Source organism: Pseudochaenichthys georgianus, chromosome 18 (assembly GCF_902827115.2).
Source record: "Pseudochaenichthys georgianus chromosome 18, fPseGeo1.2, whole genome shotgun sequence".
NCBI classification, from domain to species: domain Eukaryota; kingdom Metazoa; phylum Chordata; class Actinopteri; order Perciformes; family Channichthyidae; genus Pseudochaenichthys; species Pseudochaenichthys georgianus.
Window position 1 is genome coordinate 20,451,277 of NC_047520.1, and position 22,984 is coordinate 20,474,260.

Here is a 22,984-nt window from a genome sequence, read left to right on the forward strand (position 1 = left end):
TTGTATTCTACAACCATGATGGGATTACTTCTAGGTCAATTTAGGTTCAACTCAGATTATATCTAGCTACTTTTAATCCTAATCTTTGTTTTATTTGTATGTATGTTTATGTATGTACCATAAACCCAAGTACAATTCATCGTATGTGTTAACCTACTTGGCAATAAACCTGTTTCGGATTCAGATTTCTGATTTTCTGATAAATATTATAATAATGTGGGTTTATGAAAAACCGATTCTCATCAGACAATATCAGGAGACTACTGCATGTTATTCATTTTGCAGCAGACATAACATCGCCTTGCGCCGTATTATCAGTTGATGCTGAAAAAGCTTTTGATAGGCTAGAATGGCCATTTTGTGGCATACAATGCAAATAATGGGTTTTGGGACAAAATGTATGATTATGGTGAAGATCCTATATAATAATCCAAGTGCTATGGTTCTGACAGGCAATCAGTGGACACCTAGATTTCCAATTCTACGTGGCACACGGCAAGGCTGCCCTGTCTCCACGCTTCTGTTTGCAATTTCTCTAGAACCGCTTGCACGGAAAATAAGACTATCCAAAGAAGTAAAACAGATAGTTGTAAAAGACACAGACCACAACATTTCGTTATATGCGGATGATCTACTACTGTACTTGGACGAGGTACCAACTACACTTCCTAAGCTGTTAAATATTTGTACCCAATTTAGTTCAATATCTGGTTACAAGATCAATTTCAATAAATCATGTATTTTACCCCTCTATAGTGCCATGGTTGAACTAAACCTAAATACAGAATTGCAGATCGTCCAACACTTTAAGTATTTGGGAATTGATATATATGCCTCATTAGACACAATAGTAGCAAAGAACTACAAAATAATCTATACAACAATTAAAGATCACCTAAAAAAGTGGATTAATATAACAATTTCTTTAGCAGGACGAATTTCAATCATAAAGATGAATGTTCTACCAAGAGTACATTTCTTAGCTAGTTTGTTACCTTTATCTCCACCAGACGGTTTTTGGGACAAACTTCAGAATAGGATTTCAAAATATATTTGGAAAAACCAATACCCAAGAATCAGATACAAAGTTCTACAATATGACAAAAACAGTGGAGGCCTTAATGTTCCCAATCTCGAGATCTATTATTATTCCTTCACGCTTCGAGCCTTGAAAAACTGGATTGATGAAAGCACCAATGTACCTTGGATTAAAATTGAAAGAAGTATAGTCTATCCCCTTAAACTTGGTGATGTCTTATTTTCTGCCATGTCGCCATATGACTGTATGCAAACATTTGGACCAATTATTGGCCAAGCCATGAAAGTGTGGAAACATGTAGAGAAATTGTGCAATTGGTCTGTAGATTGGCATAGTAACATACCAATTTTTCATAACTTGTTACGTATTGGAAAAAAAGCAATCCAATTCCCACAATGGCAGACTCGAGGAATACATTATCTTTCCGACATAACCAACGACAACGGCTTGATGTCCTTCCAAGAATTGAAAGATACGTATAATGTGCCTGGCTCTTCCTTCTTTTTCCATGTACAACTACGTACTGCCATGCACACATATGGAGTTCCTTGGAATCAACCTCTGCCAACACATCAATTAGTTAAGGTTATATTAAGTCCAAACAGTGTGAGCGGCACTACTTCATATAAATATATAAAAAATTGCAAGATAAATAAACCGGATATATTGGCATCTCTGCAGTATGGAACGCAGATCTAAAAAATGATACGCCGACTATTGATTGGAAGAGAATATGGAATAATATCTCCTTAACATCGAATGACCACAATCACCAATTGATACAGTATAAAATGATACACAGATATTTCCTGTCAACCAGAACATGCTGTCAATTAAGGATGATTCCAAGCCCCATATGCCTTCTCTGTAACCAAAAGACTATTGGCACATATGTACACATGGTTTATGAATGTAATGCAGTAAGAACGTTCGTGGCATGGGAAAGGGATTCCCTATATATATATATTTATTTTTTTTCTTTCTTTTTTTTTTCTTTTTGTATTGTCTATATAATTTGTATCTGTATAAGTCCCTTTTGTGAGGGCAAAAAAAACAAAAAACAACAATAAAAAGTTGGTCACAAAAAAAAATAATGTGGGTCCCGTTATTCGTATTCAATGACTTTCCTCACAGTTTTTTTTTACATTAGACTACATTTTTCATCTTGTTATTTGGAAAACATATGACAACATTTTATCTCACTCACTTATAGTTATCAGTCAAATGCTTAAAACATGAAGCATATAGGTGAGGATTGAATTGAGTTAAATGGAGAGTAGAGAGATAAGTATGAGATGAGGATGTAGAAGGACTGATGTGTCTGTATGAAGTGTGATGCCCCCTACTGTTCAACACAAACATGCTCACGTAACTGTACAAACACGTCCATTAATTACACTCCTATAATAAATACTAGACATAAAATCCATAGCAAATTGTCAACCATTGCACGTTTGTTGTGGTTGAATGCTACCTGTCAGACGATCTTTTCATCCATAATGGAGCAGTAAAACCCTCCCCTCGCATCTTCAAAAGATGTGTGAAGAAAGCATAAATTATAAATACGCTTGGACTATCACACCAACACCCTGTAAATGTTGGTGTGCGATTACTGCGGGACTCAAAGCATCACATACTGAATGGTTTCTTGGCGTTATATTTTCATAAACAAAAGTAGGGGTATTAATTCTCAAAATGTAACAATATTTGTTTTTGAAAGTCCATTTTGTAGACCCAACCAATAACCAACATGTTTCGGGGATAAGACAAATATGTAAACCAATATCCAAATTGTCTGGAATTGAGCCCATACAATTCCAATTTCAATTGTTTTATTATATAAGATAATTGCTTGCTCCAATACATTATTTTCTTTTTCCGGAATCAATTTATGTAATATATTATCTGGTTTAAGAAGACCTTTGATATTGCTGTTTGGCGATTCGTTGAAAATGTACTAATAACTTCACACACTACGTCACCTTACTACTTCCTTAAAGGTCACCGATGATGCAAAATCCACGTTTTCATGTATTTTATACATAAACATTACAGGAAAAAAAATTCATTTCCAAGCCGATTGCTATGCAACGCGGTTATGGGGTTTATCTTTTTTTTTACCGCAGGTATTTTGCTGGTGGCAATGTTATTCCTTTTTTAAGTTAGTATCAAGTCCTACACCAAGGGAAACATTTTACTCAACAGGGGAGAAACACTACAGTTGACTTAGTCTGAACTTCTTTGTTGACTCCAGGGAAGTGGATAAGACTCCAGAGCCCACCCCTGTTACTGCTTTTGTATACAAAGGTTATTCATAGGGATGTCCCGATCACCTTTTTTTGCTCCCGATCCGATTCCGATCATTTGATTTTGACAATCTGCCGATACCGATTTTTCCCGATCCGATCTTTATGCAATGCATTAAGAGAAAAAAAAGGCGATGAATTCAGCTATCTTGGCTGTTATTTGTTTGGCCTTTTCACTGTTCTGGGGCAGTTTCTCTTTCCTTTTAAAAGTCTCTGAAAGTGTTGGTTGTTTCAGTGCAGTTACCTGAGTGGCCGCTTTGTACTCGCCGTGTTGTTGTTGGCGTTTGTTTCTCAGGTAGCGTATTAGATTGGTCGTGTTCAGAGATGGGGTCGTTACTAAAAAAAAGTAATATATTACATATTACTTTAAAAAAAAGTAATATATTACACTACTTCGTTACTATCTACATAAAGTAATTCGTTACTTTACTCGTTACTTTACTCGTTACTTTACTCGCAGGGCCGGCCCGCCCCTCCCTACAGGCAGATCACGCAGACTGCTAAAGTTTCAAATGTTCTCTTTAGTTCAGTTTCCATTGTCGCATAAGACTGATCCAGATAGCTCCTGAATGTTTTCCTATCTGACCATGGCTGTCCTCTGTCTCCTGCTATCTGACCGTGGCTGTCCTCCGTCTCCTGCTATCTGACCGTGGCTGTCCTCTGTCTCCTGCTATCTGTATATTTTGCGCAGTCTATCTCTGCTCACGCTGTTGCGTCAGCGTGTTCTCCTGCGTGTTGGCCATGTGTTGCACTGGAGCCAGACTTCAGCCGAGCACGTACGAACTGCGCATGCGTGAGTGGCAATAACTCTCCTTACCAGCAGGCAGCGGTAGTGTGTATTCGTCATTCAAAACAAGCAACAACCGGAAAACAGAGAAGAAGAACTACGTGTGTGTGATATAAATAAACAACAGCTATGTGCGTTAGCTTCACCTAGCATGTGTTCTTTGCAGGTGTTTGTTGAGGTTTGATTATGACTGATTTTAGAAAGTAACGAAGTAACGCGTGTCGGGGCAATGTTAGTAACTGTAGTGTGATTACTGGATTATAAAAGTAGCGCGTTACACTACTCCGTTACCGACAAAGTAATATTATTACAGTAACGCGTTACTTTGTAACGCGTTACACCCAACTCTGGTCGTGTTGAACGTAGCTCTGTTCTTTCCACCACGCGGAACCTCTGCCTTGCAAACATTGCATCTGGCTGTTACACTGCCTTCGCTTTCAATTTTATAATACTTCCAAACTCCTGACATTTTCTCTGTCCCGACTCACCAGCTGAACGTAGCCTCTCGTTAGCTTATTGCTACTATTAGACACTGCGCCCACTCTGTTGCCAGATTTCAGAGAAATAAGCAACCAGGTCTGAAAACAAGCCCAAAGAAAGCAACACATACATGATGTTGTGTAATTTTAAACCAAAACTAAGGCCTCAGGATGACTTTAAGACGTGAACATGGTCATTTTTGTTTTGTAACATTAAAAAAAAATAATACAAATATTTTATAAAAAAAAAAAAAAGATTCCCGATCCCCGATTTTTTTCTCGCGATTCCGATCTTTTGAAAATCACGTGATCGGATCGGGACATCCCTAGTTATTCATATTGAACATACCTGGGTCCACAGCATCACGCCTGCCAAAACAGACCAACAGAGGGACAGATTATTTGCTTTATTGTGAGTTCCTGCTGTTGTATGCCATAGCACAAAGTCCTTTCAAAAATATTCTATGATAGAAGTTATCAATGGTCTCATAGATGCTGTAAACACTTAATGTTCAAGGTGATTTCATCCTCGTTTGACATATTCACTTGGGTTTACAGTTCGACACCGTGGGCCAGCTATAACAAAAGGAAGGACAGACCAAGGGAGTAACAGGCAGCAATGAGAAAGAATAACGGGCAGTGAATTTAAACTGAATAAAAGCCTTGGAACCGCTTGGAACACAAATCTCTCAACAGCACAGCGACAAACACATCCTGACTTTGACCTTCAATGCAGGTTTTTTTAACAAGCAGTTTTACCTCCTTTCCAAAATTGGCAATTTGTCAGTATATTGGCAATACTTTTTATCTACCTATAAAGATATTTACATCCCAACATTAAGTCTCACCTCCTTTCTTAAATGTTATACCGCAATGGCAATGTCACGCTTTAAACTACATCGACGACTCTCATCAATAAAGAGATTTTAATAAGTTGTCATCAAGTCACTGACATATTGGTGTTCAATGGCTGTCCACTCAGATGTTGTCCAGATAAAAAGCTTCAATACACTTAAGCCACAATCAATCAATTAATCAATCAATGTTTATTTATATAGCCCAATATCACAAATGTTACATTTGTCTCAGTGGTCTTCACAGTTTGTACAGAATATCAGTATGACAATACGACACCCTCTGTCCTTAGACCCTCACAAACAGTTATAGTTTCTCAACTGTGAAGATTGTGTGTTTTGTTTATTGGCACAAGACAAGCCTCTATGGAACACCACTGATCTAAAAGGTCCTCAGTTCATTAACTCAGCTGCCCTGAAAAACTTTTCCCCTTTCAGTGCTGTTAAGTTTCCCCCTGTGTGAGACCTGGCAAGTTGACAGGTCAAGACAGTAAACCTATTCATCTTCCCCCATCTTCCTTGTTTGATCCTACAGCCCTGAGACTTCAAAGCCTATGCCAGTGGATTGTGGCTGTCCACACACCACGCCAAGCTGACAGCTACAAGTAACTGAGGTACACCCCACACAAAATACCCACCAAAATGTGGTCGGAGGTCCTCTTTGAAACATGCTAATTTCATGCTAATTCCATTTTTTCGGACAATGATGCCAGCCAGCAGCCAAATAGCTTTTTTAGTCTCTGCCAATTTAAGTTCAACTCAGATTAAATTCAACCGTTGCTGTGTTGTTTTTTTCATTCTCAAACTCTAGCATTATTCATACACTGCAACAATTAAAACATCAACAGGCGAAGGAGAACAATACGTACATTATTCATATCTGTCCTACAGGGAGACAGGCAGTCAGAGCTAATGAGCGGCTGAAGCTTTGAAGTCATGGAGCCCTCAGTGAGGTGAACGGCATGAATTAAGTCCCACCACCAGACACATTTAGCTATGTGCGAATGCCCTCTAGATGGCTACATTTGGCCAGTTTTATGAGCCCTGTGTTGTCTATATTCTACATTTTCATAAGGATATTTGAATATAATTGAGTCTACTCTAAACCCTTGTTCAGGAGGTCAAGCTCAGTTACAGAGCAGTATCCCAGGAGCTGGTAGGGAGTGTAGAACAAAGAGGAAATTAATATTCCATAAGAATATGAGCACAAGATACACTTTTTGTGAAATGGAGCGGAATGAATGCTTGGCTTTTTTCGCAGCTCAAAGCGGGGGAAGTGTGAAGTGTTTCGCTGAAAGGCAGCTTTGCTAAACAGACGCGGCTCTGCCAGCCAGACATGACCCCTTTTGATGGCACTGCCGTTGCCCGCCATCCTGCCCTGTGCCACGCTGATACGCTATCTGCCCGAACAGATGCCTGCTCTGGCCTCACAGCGTCACTCTCCGGTCCCCCACTTAACTCCTAGCTGCCTGCTGATGTTTTGTCCGCCATAGCGCTCTATATCAATCTTGTCTCCTTGAGGAAGCGCAGCAGAGAGATAACCGAGACCTACACTGACCTCGCTGTTAAAGGGAAGCGGCTTGCTGATGAAAGGTATGAGGTTAGACATGACATTAAGACATCCGGCAACAGCAAACACGGTGTAAGCGTTTGGCCTACCTCCAGAGTGAGCTCTCCAGCACCTTGGTGGAGTCAGCATGGTAGTACTTGGTCAGGATCAGGATGACCTGCAAGACAAGGTGGAGAGAAGACCATTAGGATTATGCTGAAGAAAAATAGCAGAAATTGCAGTGGTTTTCATTTCATTTGAGCCTACAAATGTTGGAATTAAAGTGAACACGGTTTGTGTGGGACAATAAAAACAGAGAACAAATATTACTCAATGAGTCTTGATGCTACTATAAATACCTAAAGGCTTTGCTTGCCTAAAGCTACATCTTTGATCTTGTTTTATTTTCTTAGTAGTCCCAAATAGTTAAAGATTGATGAACACTCAATGAGTTTACATAGTGGTGGGGGTCTTGCTTTTATTTAATTGTTATTTAATTGTATTACGCCTTTCTCTGTTTTTCTCGTCAGGACGAGAGTTGGGCCTGGGAAGACTGACAGTTGTTTTTTGTTGTTTTTTGTTTACACTTTAAGCTTGACAGAAAAAGCTGTGATAACAACAACAATTTAGATTGTACTTTCATTTCATTTTTTCATTTCAATCTTTATTTCGAACAGATTAAAAAAATAACAAATAAAAAATAACAAATGTACGGAGCCCTGGAGGGTTCATTGAGAGAAAAATAAATAAAACGTGGCCACGTTTTACTTTCTCGTTCGCACGAGTTAATAAAGCGTGGGCACGAGTTAATAAAGTGTGCACAAATCTGGTTTTCCATAGTTATATGTGTATTCCCAAGTGAAAGAAATTCGTTTAATCTTAATCTCGATGTGCTCTAGTCCTGCCGGAGTGCACCGGAACGAACGATACTATCATAACAAATGCCCACACACACGCACACACACACACAAAACGAGGCCACGCTTTATTAACTCGTGCGCACGCTTTAGTAACTCGTGCGCACGCTTTAGTAACTCGTGCGCACGCTTTAGTAACTAGTACGAGTTACTAAAGCGTTCGCACGAGAAGGTATCTCGTGCGAACGAGAAAGTAAAACGTGGCCACGTTTTATTTATTTTTCTCTCTATGAACCCTCCAGGGCTCCGTACAAAATATCGTATTGTTAAAATACAGTATTTATCCACATTCATGATACAAAAAGTCTTCATATTAATAATAATAATTTAAAAAATCATATGTGTCCGAAAGGGAGTAGGAGGAAGCAAATGCTTATTAATTCCCACCCCTTACTTTATCAATGAGAATCTTTGTTTAGGATGTTTGTCTGTGCAGAGAATCTGAGCTCTAGGTGCTCAGGCCCACAAGCAAACACAATCTCCAATATATGAAATGCAATTGATTTTGAAATGGACAGGGTCTACTTTGTGAAACTTGTAATGGACCATTTGAGGTCCCAACAGGGTGTCGAGGCTATTGGTCAGCCAATAGAGCCGCATCATGCTTCCACTGTTTGGCCAAGAGTGTATCTAATCTCTTCTCTAAATGTATATTTTAAGCAAAGTCAACCATGGGGAACTCCATCTCACCGCTGCTGATTCTTATGCTGAGTATGGTCTGAGGGTGCTTTGAGAAACTATTATCCTGAACAAATAATGTCCTTGTTTGCCACTTTGATTCAAGACATAGCTCACACAGAGCTTTTCCTGCTGTTCTTAGCTTCCTTTGTGCCAGCTTAATTTTAGAATTTAGAACACATTTTTTCTTGGGGGGGATTTGATTATGAAATCTTTCTTTCATAGTTAATCGTTGTGTGATGATACAGACAATACCATTACAACATTTCCCTAGAAAATGTAATAAATAACTATAGGCATACATTATTCACGTGACCAAGACATCTTGGTCCAGAGCACAAACCCCATGTGTGAACACTGGATCATAGACCGTTGTCTTTCATATATCTGAAAACTCTTGTTCTTGACAGCTAGGTCTGCTGGGATTTGCGTTGCCATGGCAAGAGTGCCAGTGGTTCCGGCAGCACAGTGGGACCTAGAGATGTGATTGACAGGGTGGCTTGCCGTCCTAGGTAGTGGAACAAGAGGAAAACCCAGGCCTGCCTTCAGGAAGTTGATTGACCTGAGGGATCCTGCCCAGAGGCCAGCAGCAGGCCATGTTGAAGCTTCTGCTCCCAGGGAGTTAAGATGCAAACCCTGTCTGTAGGGACACTCATGATACATCCTTAAGTAGAAAGCCTGTATCACCATGTACTCTGTTGTGATAGCACATGATTATTTTAAGCCTCACGAAACCTTACATTTTTAGTATGCTTGAAATTGTTAGAGTTTGGATGAAAATACAAGGCAGCTGAGAAGTTCAGGAGCCAAATATCTGCTTGGTGTCTTTACCCAATGGGATGTAAATTATGCTGTCTTACTCAGACAAAAAAAGCTATCTATTGTCAGAACAGTTAGTGTTATAAAACTTAGTATAAGGTTGTGCCCAAGACTTTCAGATCGCCCTCGCCTATCATGGTGAGGCCACTGTAGCACAAGATGCAGTTTGTATTCCAAAAGAAACCATTTTTATTCGACCCTCCATCAGCGTGGCTGGTTTTTAAAATAGTTTTTTCCACTTAAAACTTGGTTAAAGTGTAGCCGCGCAGCTGGGGACTTACAGAATCAGCTTTGAGAGCTCTGGACCAATTTCCACAACACAGACTGCAATCAAAGTGGAGTCTCCAGGCACTTCGCTCAAAGCTGCCCATAGTAAGAATATTCAACCCTAGTGGAGCTTTGCTTTCAATGCTACAGTTCTAATAGTACACTAGATAGTAAACTAGAATGCTTTTCAGCCATAAACCTTGAACAATTAAATTAAATGATTCTCTCTTCTAAACCATCAACGTGCATGTTAGACCCAATTCCAACTAAGCTGTTGAAGGAAATGTTTCCATTAATTAGCACTTCTTTATTAAATATTATGAATATGTCTTTATTATCAGGCTATGTTCCACAATCATTCAAAGTAGCAGTGATGAAACCGCTTCTTAAAAAGCACAACCTCGATCCAGAGGTTTTAGCCAACTATAGACCTATTTCTAATCTTCCGTTCCTCTCAAAAATTCTTGAGAAAGCAGTCGCAAAACAGTTGTGTGATTACTTAAAAAACAATGATTTATTTGAAGATTTTCAGTCTGGCTTTAGAACACACCATAGCACAGAGACAGCTCTGGTTAAAGTCACAAATGACATTCTAATAGCCTCTGACAAGGGACTTGTCTCTATTCTTGTTTTGCTCGATCTCAGTGCTGCATTTGATACTATCGACCATGATATCCTATTGCAAAGACTAGCACTTAGTTGGCATACAGGGAACTGCTTTAGACTGGTTTAGGTCCTATCTATCTGAACGCTCTCAGTTTCTACGTGTCAACGATGAATCTTCCACGCAAACCAAAGTGAACCATGGAGTGCCACAGGGCTCAGTGCTCGGACCTATTTTGTTCACATTATATATGCTTCCGTTAGGCAATATTATAAGGAATCATTCTGTACATTTTCATTGTTATGCGGATGATACTCAACTATATTTATCAATCAAGCCTGATGAAATTAATCATCTAAATAAAGACTGCCTCAAGGACTTAAAAACTTAAAAACGTGGATGACCTTAAACTTTTTGATGTTAAACACGACCAAAACTGAAGTTATTGTACTTGGCCCGAAGAATCTACGAAACAAATTATCTAAAGATATACTAACTATGGATGGCATTAATTTGGCCTCCAGTGAGACTGTAAGGAATCTTGGTGTTATATTTGATCAGGATTTATCCTTTAACGCCCACATAAAATCAATTTCAAGGACCGCCTACTTCCATCTACGTAACATTGCAAAAATCAGGCATATCTTGCCTCAAAACGATGGAGAAACTAGTCCATTCATTTGTTACTTCAAGGCTGGATTATTGTAACTCCTTATTATCAGGGTGTACCAATAAGTCAGTCAATTCGCTTCAGCTGATTCAAAATGCTGCAGCTCGTGTACTAACCAGAGTTAGGAAAAGGGACCACATTACTTCTGTTCTGGCTGCCTTACACTGGCTCCCTATAGAACACAGGATAGAATTTAAAATTCTTCTTCTCGCCTACAAAGCCCTTAATGGGCAGGCGCCATCTTACCTTAAAGAACTCATTATACCCTACTGTCCTACTAGGGCATTGCGTTCCAAGAATGCAGGGTTGTTGGTTATTCCTAGAGTCTCTCAAAGTAAAGTGGACTGTGAAGTCCACTGAGACAAATTTAACATTTGTGATATTGGGCTATATAAATAAACATTGATTGATTGATTGAATGCTGTTTGTGGAGTCCAGACAACCAGGAAACGGGATATTTCCCCGAACAGCAGCACGCTTCTCAGGGCTGCTAGTGACGTCGTTAACAGCTCTAACCGATGAAGCCACAGCGTAAACCTGCTTCTAAATTACGTAAAAACCCCTCTCGTGATGAAGAATCGCACAGTATTCATATCTGAATTTGCAAAAGCTGCCGTGTGAGGATGTCTGAGCGGTGCAACATGTAGCAAGTGTTCCCCAATTGGTTGTTGGCCTACTATAACTGATGTCTCTGGTAACAGGCTGTCCGCCTCTGCACAGCTGGCCTGGTTCTAATGAGATACCGGTGCAAAGCTTGACATTTGTTCCATGCAGGCAGTAACAGCAATGTTCTCCTTATTTTAAGTATTAGATTTACAATGCTCCCATTTACATTGAATGATTCTACCAAGAAAGCTATCGATTGATCAACATGAGCATTCATTGATAGTGTTTGTGGTTACCTGACAAACATCTAATATTCAATCGGTTTTTAGTTCTATGTTAGTCCCCATATACATTATTGGCCAAATGTTGGACCATGTTCACCAGCTTTTTGTTGTGCTGGAGAGGTAGTGCTGAGTGGGTTCATCAAAGCTTTCTTTCTACTGATGCTATGAATGCTGCTCATTATTGAGATAAAAAACAAAACAAGTCGCCAAATAAGCTAAAGAGCTTTGTAGAGTGAAACTGCAGAGTTAAGTGGTGCTCAACTAAGTGGTACTTAAATCTGCATATTCATTAGTAGTAAAGATAACTTCTCCATTGTAAATATAAATTGGATCCACTGGTAATATCATAAAATATTGATCAGTGAAGTTTGGAAACAAATTCTACTAGACCCTTAGCTAACAATAATGTTTTATTATCGAATAATCTACCTTTTATTTTCTTGATTAATCAAGTAATTAATGTCAGAAAGAGAAAAGTAACCATCAAAATGTCCCGCTGGTGTTAGAAACAGACAATACGAAGGCTAGAGAAATTCAACTTGCTATAAAATATTAAAGATTTGCAGCAGAGCAACTTGACAATGTATGTAAAGCACAGCGTTAGGTTGTCTGGGTCAGACAGTCATGGCATTACAGTATATTGGGCCATGTCCCAGAGCTGGGTTCCAAAAAAGCTGCAACACATACAAAATACAGTTCTCTCTCTATGGCCTCTAAAAGCTAGAATCCTCCTTTGACACAAATTACAAGTGGCACTTCTGGTTACAAGTAAGCCCCGTCTACCATAGAAATCTACAGTGATGTACCTGAACGCGTTCAATGAACGATCGTTCATGAACGCGTTCATATTTTGGGCGAACGTGAACTGAACGTACTGTATTTCCGCTCGTTGAACGTAATTGAGAACGCGTTCATTCTCAGCGCTGTATAACGGCGTTCAAAAGTGCGTTCATTCTCAGCACTGTATTATAACGGCGTTCAAAAGTGTGCCAGATTTCATATGCCTTTCAGCCGAAAACCCAGTTAAAACACACCGTAAACAGGCTTCAAAATAATGCGGAAAACCACCCAATCTGGCAACAGCAAGCTGCCTGTGACGCGTACGCGCCTGTCACCCCTGGCTGTCGCACTAAAATATAAATATACTAAATATATCAGACTCCTCACAACAAACAATGTGGAACCGCGGAACCGGCGAGCATTGAATGAATGAATGAATTAGTATGGACGAAGCCGAGAGCAGCTGCAGCAGCACTCGCTCAGAGTGAGACTCTACGGCAGGGGTGGGGAACCTCCGAGTCCGGCCTCCGGCCGTATACGGCCCGCGAGACAATTTGGTACGGCCCTCGAGGTAATTTATAAACACACGCAAAAAATAAAAAAATGAAAGAAATCTAGACCGCAAAAAAATTAAACAAGCGAGTACCTGTTTTTCCTGGCCAAGGTCAGGGTCCTTGAACACAACACGAGCCTAACGTGTCATCACGTGGTATATGTCTCGACTGACAGGGGTGCAGTTCTGACGGAGAGCACCAGAACGCCACTCCAGCACTTCAGAAATTGCAGTACCGATAAGTCCATACACATACACAATAAAACAGTTTAGTGCAGGATGTACAAAGATATTAATAGGAGGAGGTGCAAAACAGAAAAACGGATTAACCTTTATTTAAACATTAAATATTAAGCCTGACAAAGTAATTAACGTCTAATATATTGCTTTCCTGTAATGTTAACTATGTTGAAGCACTTATTTTAACTGATATTATACACATTAATTATACTCTTATGTATGTAGATAGAATAAGAAATGTGCAGAATATGACAGTTTAATGGTGGAGGTACACACATATTGATAGATGTCTTGTAATGCACTGTTGAGGAACCTGTGACCCAAGTTTTTCATTCATTGCATAACTACACCGTAGTTGTGTGTGATATGTCAATAAACCTTTGAAAATCTTGAAAGGGATGTGCAAAATAGCCATAATATACAGTCTTTAATTAACTATTAGTAGAGAATAACGAGTAATGAATATACTTTATTACTTGTTTCCATTCATGTCAATTGCAGATACATGTTTAGTCTTCTCAAGCACCAACTATCAAATATCTCTCCTGATTGTTGGCACTTGACAATCACCTTCCCTGAATTTTACTCAGGTGTAACTAAAGTCTGATTTAAGGGTTGTTTATATTTCACATAATTAATCAGAATCTGCAAAGTAACTCAAATAAATGCAGTGGAGTAAAAATACCAGGTTAACCTCTGAATTGTAGTGGAGTAGAATTACAAAGTAGCAATGAGCTGTCATGTGGGTATATATTAATGCTGCGCATTATGGACACAAGTGATTTTCACCCATTTATTAATTATATGTTTTACATTTGATAACACCAATGTGTTTAATACTGGCAACTTCTAATTGTGGAAAAAACGAAAACGTTCAGTAGAGACGTCCCATAGAACATTTTGCGAAACACAATAGCCAGCATGTGTAGTTCTGGGGGGGTGTTCGATTCCAGTTTTGGATAATCTGGCGTGGTTTCGTTCCATTTCACACAGCTGTTTGACGCTCTGCGTAACCTTACGGGAACTGTAGTCCTAAACGATAGCTGGGGATTATGGATAGTGTAGTGTCTTCGGCCATCCTAAACTCAGAAATGTTGACAATCGCAATGATGTTCGAAATGTCCCTTATAGGCCTACGTCTGTTTCCGGTTATTTTTATTTTGAAATTCAGTTCCTGACGGACACCAAAAAAGCCAGAGATTATGGAATTAAACCAATAAATAAAAGCAAGGATAATTGTGTGTTATTGGTGAGTAAATAACAGTGTGTTATTTTGAAAAGAATAACAAATTAGAAGGAAAGAAATATTTAAAAATACAGATTTCAGTATCCTGAGGCTCTGAGCCCCATTTATTTTCCTCACAGACGGCAACAAAAGTCCGAAATTATACGATTTAAAATAAAATCAATAATTGTGGCTTGATATTGAGTAAGAACATGTTTTTATGAACCACACAGCTTCCGGTCTTCCACGACCCGACCGGAGAAAAAGACGTGCTGCAGCCTGCAGGCACGAAACACGTTACCAGTAGAAATACATTGCTTTTAAAATCGTGCTGTGCAACACGAAAAAAAGGGGCAAATCGTGATGGTGAACACGAATCAATAGATTAAAAATCGTGTTGGTGAACACGAAATGCCGTGAGACTGGGTTGGTGCAAGCAGTAGGCGTTGGACTGGAAGTACTGGAGACCATAAACTGTTTTGGGTGATCATCATGGAGTCTTCTGGCCAATCAGAATCAAGATTGTTGCCGGAAGTCGTCACGGAGAATAACTTTGCGGTAGAACTATTCTTTATACATCCATGGGAACAACTTCAGATAAAAATGAACACATAATGAAATATGACCCCCGGTTTGATGTTTGACAGGTCACAGAACAATGGGAGCTATCTACCCTTACCCACAATTTAAAGTAATTCACACAGACTATCTCCTCTTTGCTCTTCTCTCTGTGTGGAGCAGCAAGTTCAGTTGTCAGAACAAATTGACAAACAAACAATGGCATCAAATAGTATTAATATGTCGGGTAGTAATATATGTATTTATTTTCTTCTCAGACAGAATGTGTAGTTTATATGTTAGTATTTCTAAAAATCTCTTGGGGGAGACCCCCCCCCCCCCCAGACCCCCTACTGGGGTTGGGTTTTCAGCATGTGTGCCTGTTTATGTTATACAGTTCAGCTTTGATTCTATCATCTCATTAAACCTTTTTTAAAAGCATACTTTAGTTCTGGGATATAAGGGATATATGCACTGTACTTCACTTGTATTAATATTGTATGCTAAAAAAGCGTATATATTACAGCACGATTTTTTGTTGAATAGATGTGAGTGGTTAAAAATTGTGGGTCACGATTTATTGACAAAGGAAAAAGTGGGTCCCGAGGCCTGACCAGTTGAGAACCACTGCTCTAAAGTATATCAGTGCGTCAGCCGCATGAGATTGAGATGTGCATCATTCATCCAAATGCCGATGCCAATAACATATTCTGCCTCTCTATCCCCATAAGTGAGTCTCCCTTCAAGGCCCAAGTTCTGCTCAATTGGAAAAACATTTTTTTCTTGGGATAAAGTGGACAGGGCAAGTCAGTATTCAGCCATAAATCACCACTGGCAGGAGGCAGAGAGAGCGTTTATTTGGCAGCATCACATTGACAAAACTGCTGAACAGCACAGAAGCCAGATTCCTCTAATGCCTCGTGTACAGAGCAGTGTGTTAAGACTACAACTTGGCAACTTCCACCTACAGCACATTGGACTAAAAGGCAAAATTGGCAAAGGCTGAAGATCCAAGCAGAGCAGTAAGAAAAACACATTTTTTTGCCAGTCAGCTGTAATTCTGTACAAATAAAGCACAGAATGTCAACAAGTATCAACAAATATGTCAAGCTAAAGTTAAAAAAGTCTTGGAGCTAATATTATTTCCATGACCAATGAAAGAAAACTGCTAAATGTATTTATTCCATAAGAAATTGCAAAGACGTTTGTGATGAACTTCTAGCCCTCCTAAGCAAACTTGTGTCGAGGAAGAAGAATTGTATTGTAGCTTCTTTATAAAACCACAACCAAATAGCCCCTGTGGGTTTCTTGTTAGTAAGCTAGAGAACAATTGGCCTGATGGCCTTTATTGAGGAAAAGTCAACAGGGTGGTCAGGATCCACGGATGACTTCATACAAGAGTTACAAGAGACCCCATTGAGAGTCACGCTCTAAGCCGAGTTCCTCATGAACTTCAGCTTGACAACCCCTGTTTGTCCCTGAGACATTCCCATCAACTGCGAGTCAATGGAGTGCTATCAATCAGCTACTGAAGACACAGGGGGAGAAAGTGTTAAAGAAAGAAGGGGCTGGGGGGAAATAGACAGACAGACACCAATGCTCTCGAGAAAGAATGCACTCATTCATTTTTAAAGCGAAAACAGCAAAATACAAGGATTTCATCGAAGTGTGTGACGGCCCCCTCCTCATCCCTCCGGGCCTTTCGCATTCTCCAGAAACAGACCACACACATAAAGTATTCATCACAGTCTGTAAGAAAAGGGAGGAACTCATTTTTGTCTATTTTCCAAAAAAGAAATTTATATTCTTGGGCCGCAAAAGTTAAATTCCATGCAGGCTAAATCTGGTGAATGACACTTTGACGCCATGTGTCTCTGTGAAAACACATGAAGAAAACGGACACGATAAAAGATGGAGATCCACACATTGCAGTGCATGGAGCATCTCTACTGTATCTCTTCACCTATGTAATGAGTGTATAGAGAATTCAACAGAAAATCTGATTTCAGAGAGAAAAGGATACGAAATGTCCCTACCAGACACATGTCGTCTCTTATTAGTTATGTATATTTCTACACTTACACCTTGCTTGATTTGTTTTATTTTGTTATTTTTAAATGATGAGTGTACACTAAAATAAACTTCCAGTCATCTTCCTCATTGCAAACAGAGGGAGAAACGCAAATCTTAAAAATCTGAATCAACACTTTTTTCATGAGAGGATGACAATGGATTATTTTGTTATTTGGGTAAAGTAACTCAATGCAGAAGTGATGATTATGCAATACAATATGTTCTTATTCAAACTCTCATAGCCCAATTGGTTATCCAAAGAACGTTTTGGTGCCTGTACCTCCCTGTTCTTGCTTGCTCAGGCACACATATACACCCGCTGGTGTAAAATAAAGTGCTTCATTCATCCAAATAGTTCCCCATCCTTCCTGTTCAATGGCCGCGCTAATGGTTCAGGACACCATCCACCACTGAGTAGTCACATCTGGTTAAAGTCATTCTTGTTCTGGACACTGACCATGCTCTTTATCAAAGGGGCTAGCCAGTGACCCGCACACTCGTTACCATTTTAACAGTAGCTTGAGATTGCCACCATTCATTAAACTGCTCAGGCAGAGCAGAGAGGAGGGCAATTACATGGACCTTTGCTTCTGTTTGCCTTTTGTTCTGTCCACACTGAAGACTTGTGCTGACCTCACTCCCAAGTGTCCATCTACTCAGGTGGAATAAGAACACATCCACATACCAGATGATCTGTGGTAGGGTTAGAGGTCCCATGTCATGCTTTTCCGGTTATTACCCGTCCCCGTGTTATGAAGGTTTTTATGCATGTAAACAGTGTGCAAAGTCAAAACCCTCAAAGTACACCCTGTTGCGAGTAAAACTCTAACACAGAAAATACCTCCCCAAAACGCCTCGTTGAAGATACGTCATTGTCCATTGTTTACTTCCTGGGTATTGTGACGTAGGAATGGCCAGTAGCCACGCCAGAGCTATGACATGATACGGTCATGCGTTACCAGGAACCAAATGGACCAATCCGTGGAGCCGTTACGTTACGTCCGACCAATCCACGGACTTCCTCACACACACACTCAGTGCAGGCAGCTCTGCTGATTTCTCCTCCCTGGCTGCAGGCTGATAACAGGCAGTTGGGATCGCGGTGAAATTCTATCTGCAGACCCATTCTCACAGCGTTTATCAACCTTTTTCTTACTCAATATCAAGCCACACTTATTGTTTTTACTTCGGCTGTGACTTTGTGTGTGCTCAGGATGAGTTTGGCTGTGTTTCGATGTGTATCGCTAAACAAGGAAACCACACCTCCACGGAGCTCAGCGCGATTCACAACGTCCCGACCAATCAGAGCACACTGTGCTCACAGGGAGGGTGGGGGCTGGAGCTATTGGAGCTACAACGAGCCGTTAAAGGCAGAGAGTGAAATTCAGTGAATACACGTAGTTTACAGAGATGCTGTTTGAGAAACCAATGTGAGTTTGGAAAATTGCACAATATAAATCTATTCTAGTAGACCTCAACAATGGAATTATGATCAGTGGTAATGGCCATGACATGGGACCTTTAAAGGAAATTGTTTAAGCATTGTTATTCCCATATACTCATCTCATCAATATCTAGGATTTTCTCGAACTTGTAAGTTGGGCGCAAACTTCATCACAGTTGGCGTGACATTTGCAATAACTGGCCTACAACAGTTGTAATGAAAAGGGAAGGATATGATTGCTTTTCGCTATAAAAATCATTCTGATAACTAATTATTGCTTAAGCAATCAACAGCGTCATACTGAATCCCTGTTTAAACCAGAAAGTTGTTTCCTTATGAAGGGGTGCTAGAAGCTGGGTGACAGAATGATTACCTAAACTAGAACCTTGGAACATGCTTATCAGTAACAACAACTTGAATAGCCTACCCTGTTTTAGACTCCTATTTCCCTCAGCAAGTTGACTTGAAATTACTACTTTTTGTGTGTTTTCTTAGTCAGACTCAGGGATGTGTTTTTGGTTTTATCAATATTGTTTGAGAAAAGCTAAAACGTTTTGCCTGAATACATTTTTTCTTCTTGCCAGATTCCATCAAAAAACATAATGTAAGAGCACTAAGTACCAGGTTGACAAAGAGAAATCCAAAAAAATGTTGTCGAAACTTGTATCATTTTCTGGATAGCAGATGTTTCAATATACCTTATTTTCCTGCTGCAATGTGTGCTTGTTTGGTTCATGTTTGATCTGAAAGTGTCTATCATTTCAAAATCATTTACACCTTCCCAACCGACTTCTACCTATTCAGCCCATATTTTGTCATTATCTTTCCCTCTTTCATGTTGAACAGGTCTTATGTTGTTCCAGTCTTCTCTTTTTGATCTCCACACTTCTTTAAGTCCCTGTGGTTGTTTCTCCTCTTCTCCAGCTTCCTCTGTTCTCCCATGAATTTCTGAGCAATTGTTGTAATTGGGCTTTGATCAAATTGGCGGCCTGTGTTCAAAGGAAGAGAAAGAAACAGACAGGACTGGCAATGTCCACACAGATGCGCGTGCATCCTTCCCCGATTATCTCAAATGATGGGGTGTATCCACAACAAAAGACTATCTTTGGTAACACAATACTGTGATTCCACTGCAATCCAAAAACAGCATCATCAACACCTATTTAATCATAACTGTGGTTAAATGGTGTTAATGACATATATTGAAAACGTGTATTCTTGGGCATGGAATCGGGAGGATGATTTTCCCTCTGGAGATTGCGGTAGATTGACAATGCCCAATCCGACAACTAATTGGGCCAACAGGACTAAGAGAGCTGAGTTCCTAAAATGTGTGATAATCCACTGCTGGGAGCCCCTAGGCCTTTGGGACTGAGAGAGAGAGAGTGTAGGGCAGAAGCAATCAAGAGAGATATGTGATATAGTGGGAGACGGGGAGATAAAAGGAAGATGGTGAGAGACAAAGACACAAAGAAAAGAGCTGGAAGGAAAAAAGAGTTACAAATGAGTAGTTTGGGTGGAAGACATCGCTTGAAACAAAGGCAGAGAAAGAATAATTACAACTAGAGGATGACAGGGAAAAAAGGAAGATTGATAGAGGAAGGAAACAAAAGAGTAAGGCATTAGAAATAAAACAGGATGATTGGGGGTGTGAAGCTGTAACACGGAGGGTAATCGATGAAGCCCAAGGATTAGTCGAGGCTTCTAGCCCTCGAATCTGTCCATTGATCAGAGCAGCTTACTGGGAACGAGGCGGTGAGGTCTGACAGGGCCGCGAACTCAACCTAACCTGGCTCTGAGTAATCAGTGCTGGCCTTCAAGGGGGAACCTGAAGATGTGCAAGAGCTTAACGAGATGAGTACATTCATTCTCTGAGGCAAACATAGAAACTGGAGCCCAGACGTGTTAGACTAAGGTGGATTAAGACCTAAAATTGAAATGTAGGCATTTTTATAAGCATAAAAAGAGACCAGTGAATCATATATCTGATCTTTTACCCACACATAGCTCTTATAGGTATAGCTCTTCAAACAAAACATATACGTCTTCTATCATCTTTCTAATTTGCATTTTAATCTTTTTCTCACCAAAATGACATGATAATTACAAACCGTGGGTAAACTGTCTTTAAGAATTACATTATCACTATACGCTCCCGAAGAGCTAAAGAGATTCAGAAGCATCTGCAGTAGATGCGATGATTTGTGATGTTTCTATCTCTTTCCTTCTGGCTGTTGCATCATGAAACACTGATGTCTCTTCTGTCTAACGGAAACTGGCAGTGTCCCATCTGAAAGTTGGCATCACAAGCAGAAAGATGGACTGAGTAGATGGATAAGAGGCAAGATACGCCTCTCCTCCATCCTTTTAGGCAGAAAGAGGTTCCATTGCGTTCATACAGAGCAAACAAAATGTTTCCTGATTCCTAGTGGTGCGTTGCCAGAGACTCATAAATCAAACCATCAGTGAGAAGATTTATTTTGTTCTGCTTGCACAGGTCTGAGTCTGGCAGAATTGTCAACAGATGTCGCCAAAAGTAACAGAAACGATCATCTCCTTGCTTCGTTAATATTTTGTAGGTGAAATTAGCAGGGTTCCTCCGCCTTAAAGGTTATACTGTGTACGGCATTCATAGCATTAATGTCGCTAACATCTGTTTGCTAAGTAAATATATAGTTGAGTAGTCAACACAAGCAGAGAATGAGGTCATTCTCCCTCTTTGTGTGTGTTGTTATCCGAGCTTCTGGGTTTGGTAGCTGGGCCGGCATGCGTGTCCCTGTGTGTGTGTGTGTGTGTGTGTGTGTGTGTGTGTGTGTGTGTGTGTGTGTGTGTGTGTGTGTGTGTGTGTGTGTGTGTGTGTGTGTGTGTGTGTGTGTGTGTGTGTGTGTGTGTGTGTGTGTGTGTGTGTGTGTGTGTGTGTGTGTGTGTGTGTGTGTGTGTGTGTGTGTGTGTGTGTGTGTGTGTGTGTGTGTGTGTGTGTGTGTGTGTGTCGCAGCTGTCATACTGAGGTTACCGCTGATAACGCCGTTTCAACCTTAGACACGTAACGGCAAACTTCTGGACCCCCTCAGGCTGTTGTCGTTGTTTGCACTGAGCACTTAGCAACATTAGCTGTTTGCCAGCCCAGCTGTTGTCATGTTGAGAACCATATGGAGGCAGTCCCTCAATCATAGATATGGTCTGATTTTTGCATTGTTCTGTGCTATATTAATGTATCACCGGTATACTTTTAATACCCATTTGGATGCAGTCCTGTTTTCTTTGTGTGTCTTTCCTGGCTACCATTACTCTAATTATGGCATGGGGCTCCTGTCCTGGTTCAGCTTCATCTCTTTTGGTGGATACAGCTGCTTACCACTGCTGAACAGCTGTCGCCTGGCATTATCATAATCCCCATCCCTCTCCTTCTGCCCCCCCCCGCCCCCCTTCTCCTGACATTCCTGTTGCTTTTTCTTTGTTTTCGCTTTGGGTCTAACTTTGGCAAATGTATTTGGTGAGCTGGTCTAATTACAATTGCATCAAATTGCTAGGACATGTATGCATCAATTTATGTAATTTCCCTGTCACCAACAACTGGGATTTAAGCACAAATTATCTTACGTATTTGAATAAACATTCATGAGTAAATGCGCTGAAAATCAATCAAATGTAATGTTTGTTTTGGGGGGGACGATTCATAAAGGGACCATGTACAGTTAAAATGTAGTATAGCATTGCCAAGTTTGCTGATTCTCAAGGAGACTGCACGCAACATTTTGTCCACCTTGTCATTAGGTACCGTAAATGTTATTTCAACGAACGGTGTGTACTCCCCTGGAAATGAAAAAGGTCATTACAATATCACCATCAAAGCCAGAGGGAAATATTATGGAAATGACAAAACTGAATAAAAATAGCTTATCAGCATAAACACTTGGCTGGATTGAATTGTTTTTTTTATTAAAACTGTATTCCATCACACAGCCCGACAGGCTAGGTTTTCACTGATCATTCGATATGAAGCTACAGTTTAATTTATCACATCGATTACCAGTTGTGGATAAGAAGCGCTTAACCCAAATTGCTTCTAATTTAGTGGGAATGCTGTTTACAGAGGTAAGAGGTGTATCTCTCATTCAGAACAATGGAAACCTGTGAACTCTACAGAGCTCGTTAGCTCAAATAGAAACACCTGTGCAATGGAACACGATGATGTCATCGCTTCAACTGACATGCTCAGAGCAGCAGACTTAGATAGCAGTGTGCTAACAGT

General features: G+C 40.1%; 1 protein-coding gene across 5 annotated transcripts in view; it reads right to left on the reverse strand.

Annotated features, from left to right (window-relative positions):
- sorcs2 (sortilin-related VPS10 domain containing receptor 2) overlaps nucleotides 1-22,984 on the reverse strand; it is a 323,412-nt gene that overhangs the window by 236,854 nt on the left and 63,574 nt on the right. For all 5 annotated transcript variants that reach the window (XM_034105584.1, XM_034105583.1, XM_034105582.1 and 2 more), the window contains exon 2: nucleotides 7,125-7,192. In XM_034105584.1, coding sequence (XP_033961475.1) covers nucleotides 7,125-7,192 — 68 coding nt within the window. The remainder of the gene's footprint in view (nucleotides 1-7,124; nucleotides 7,193-22,984) is intronic.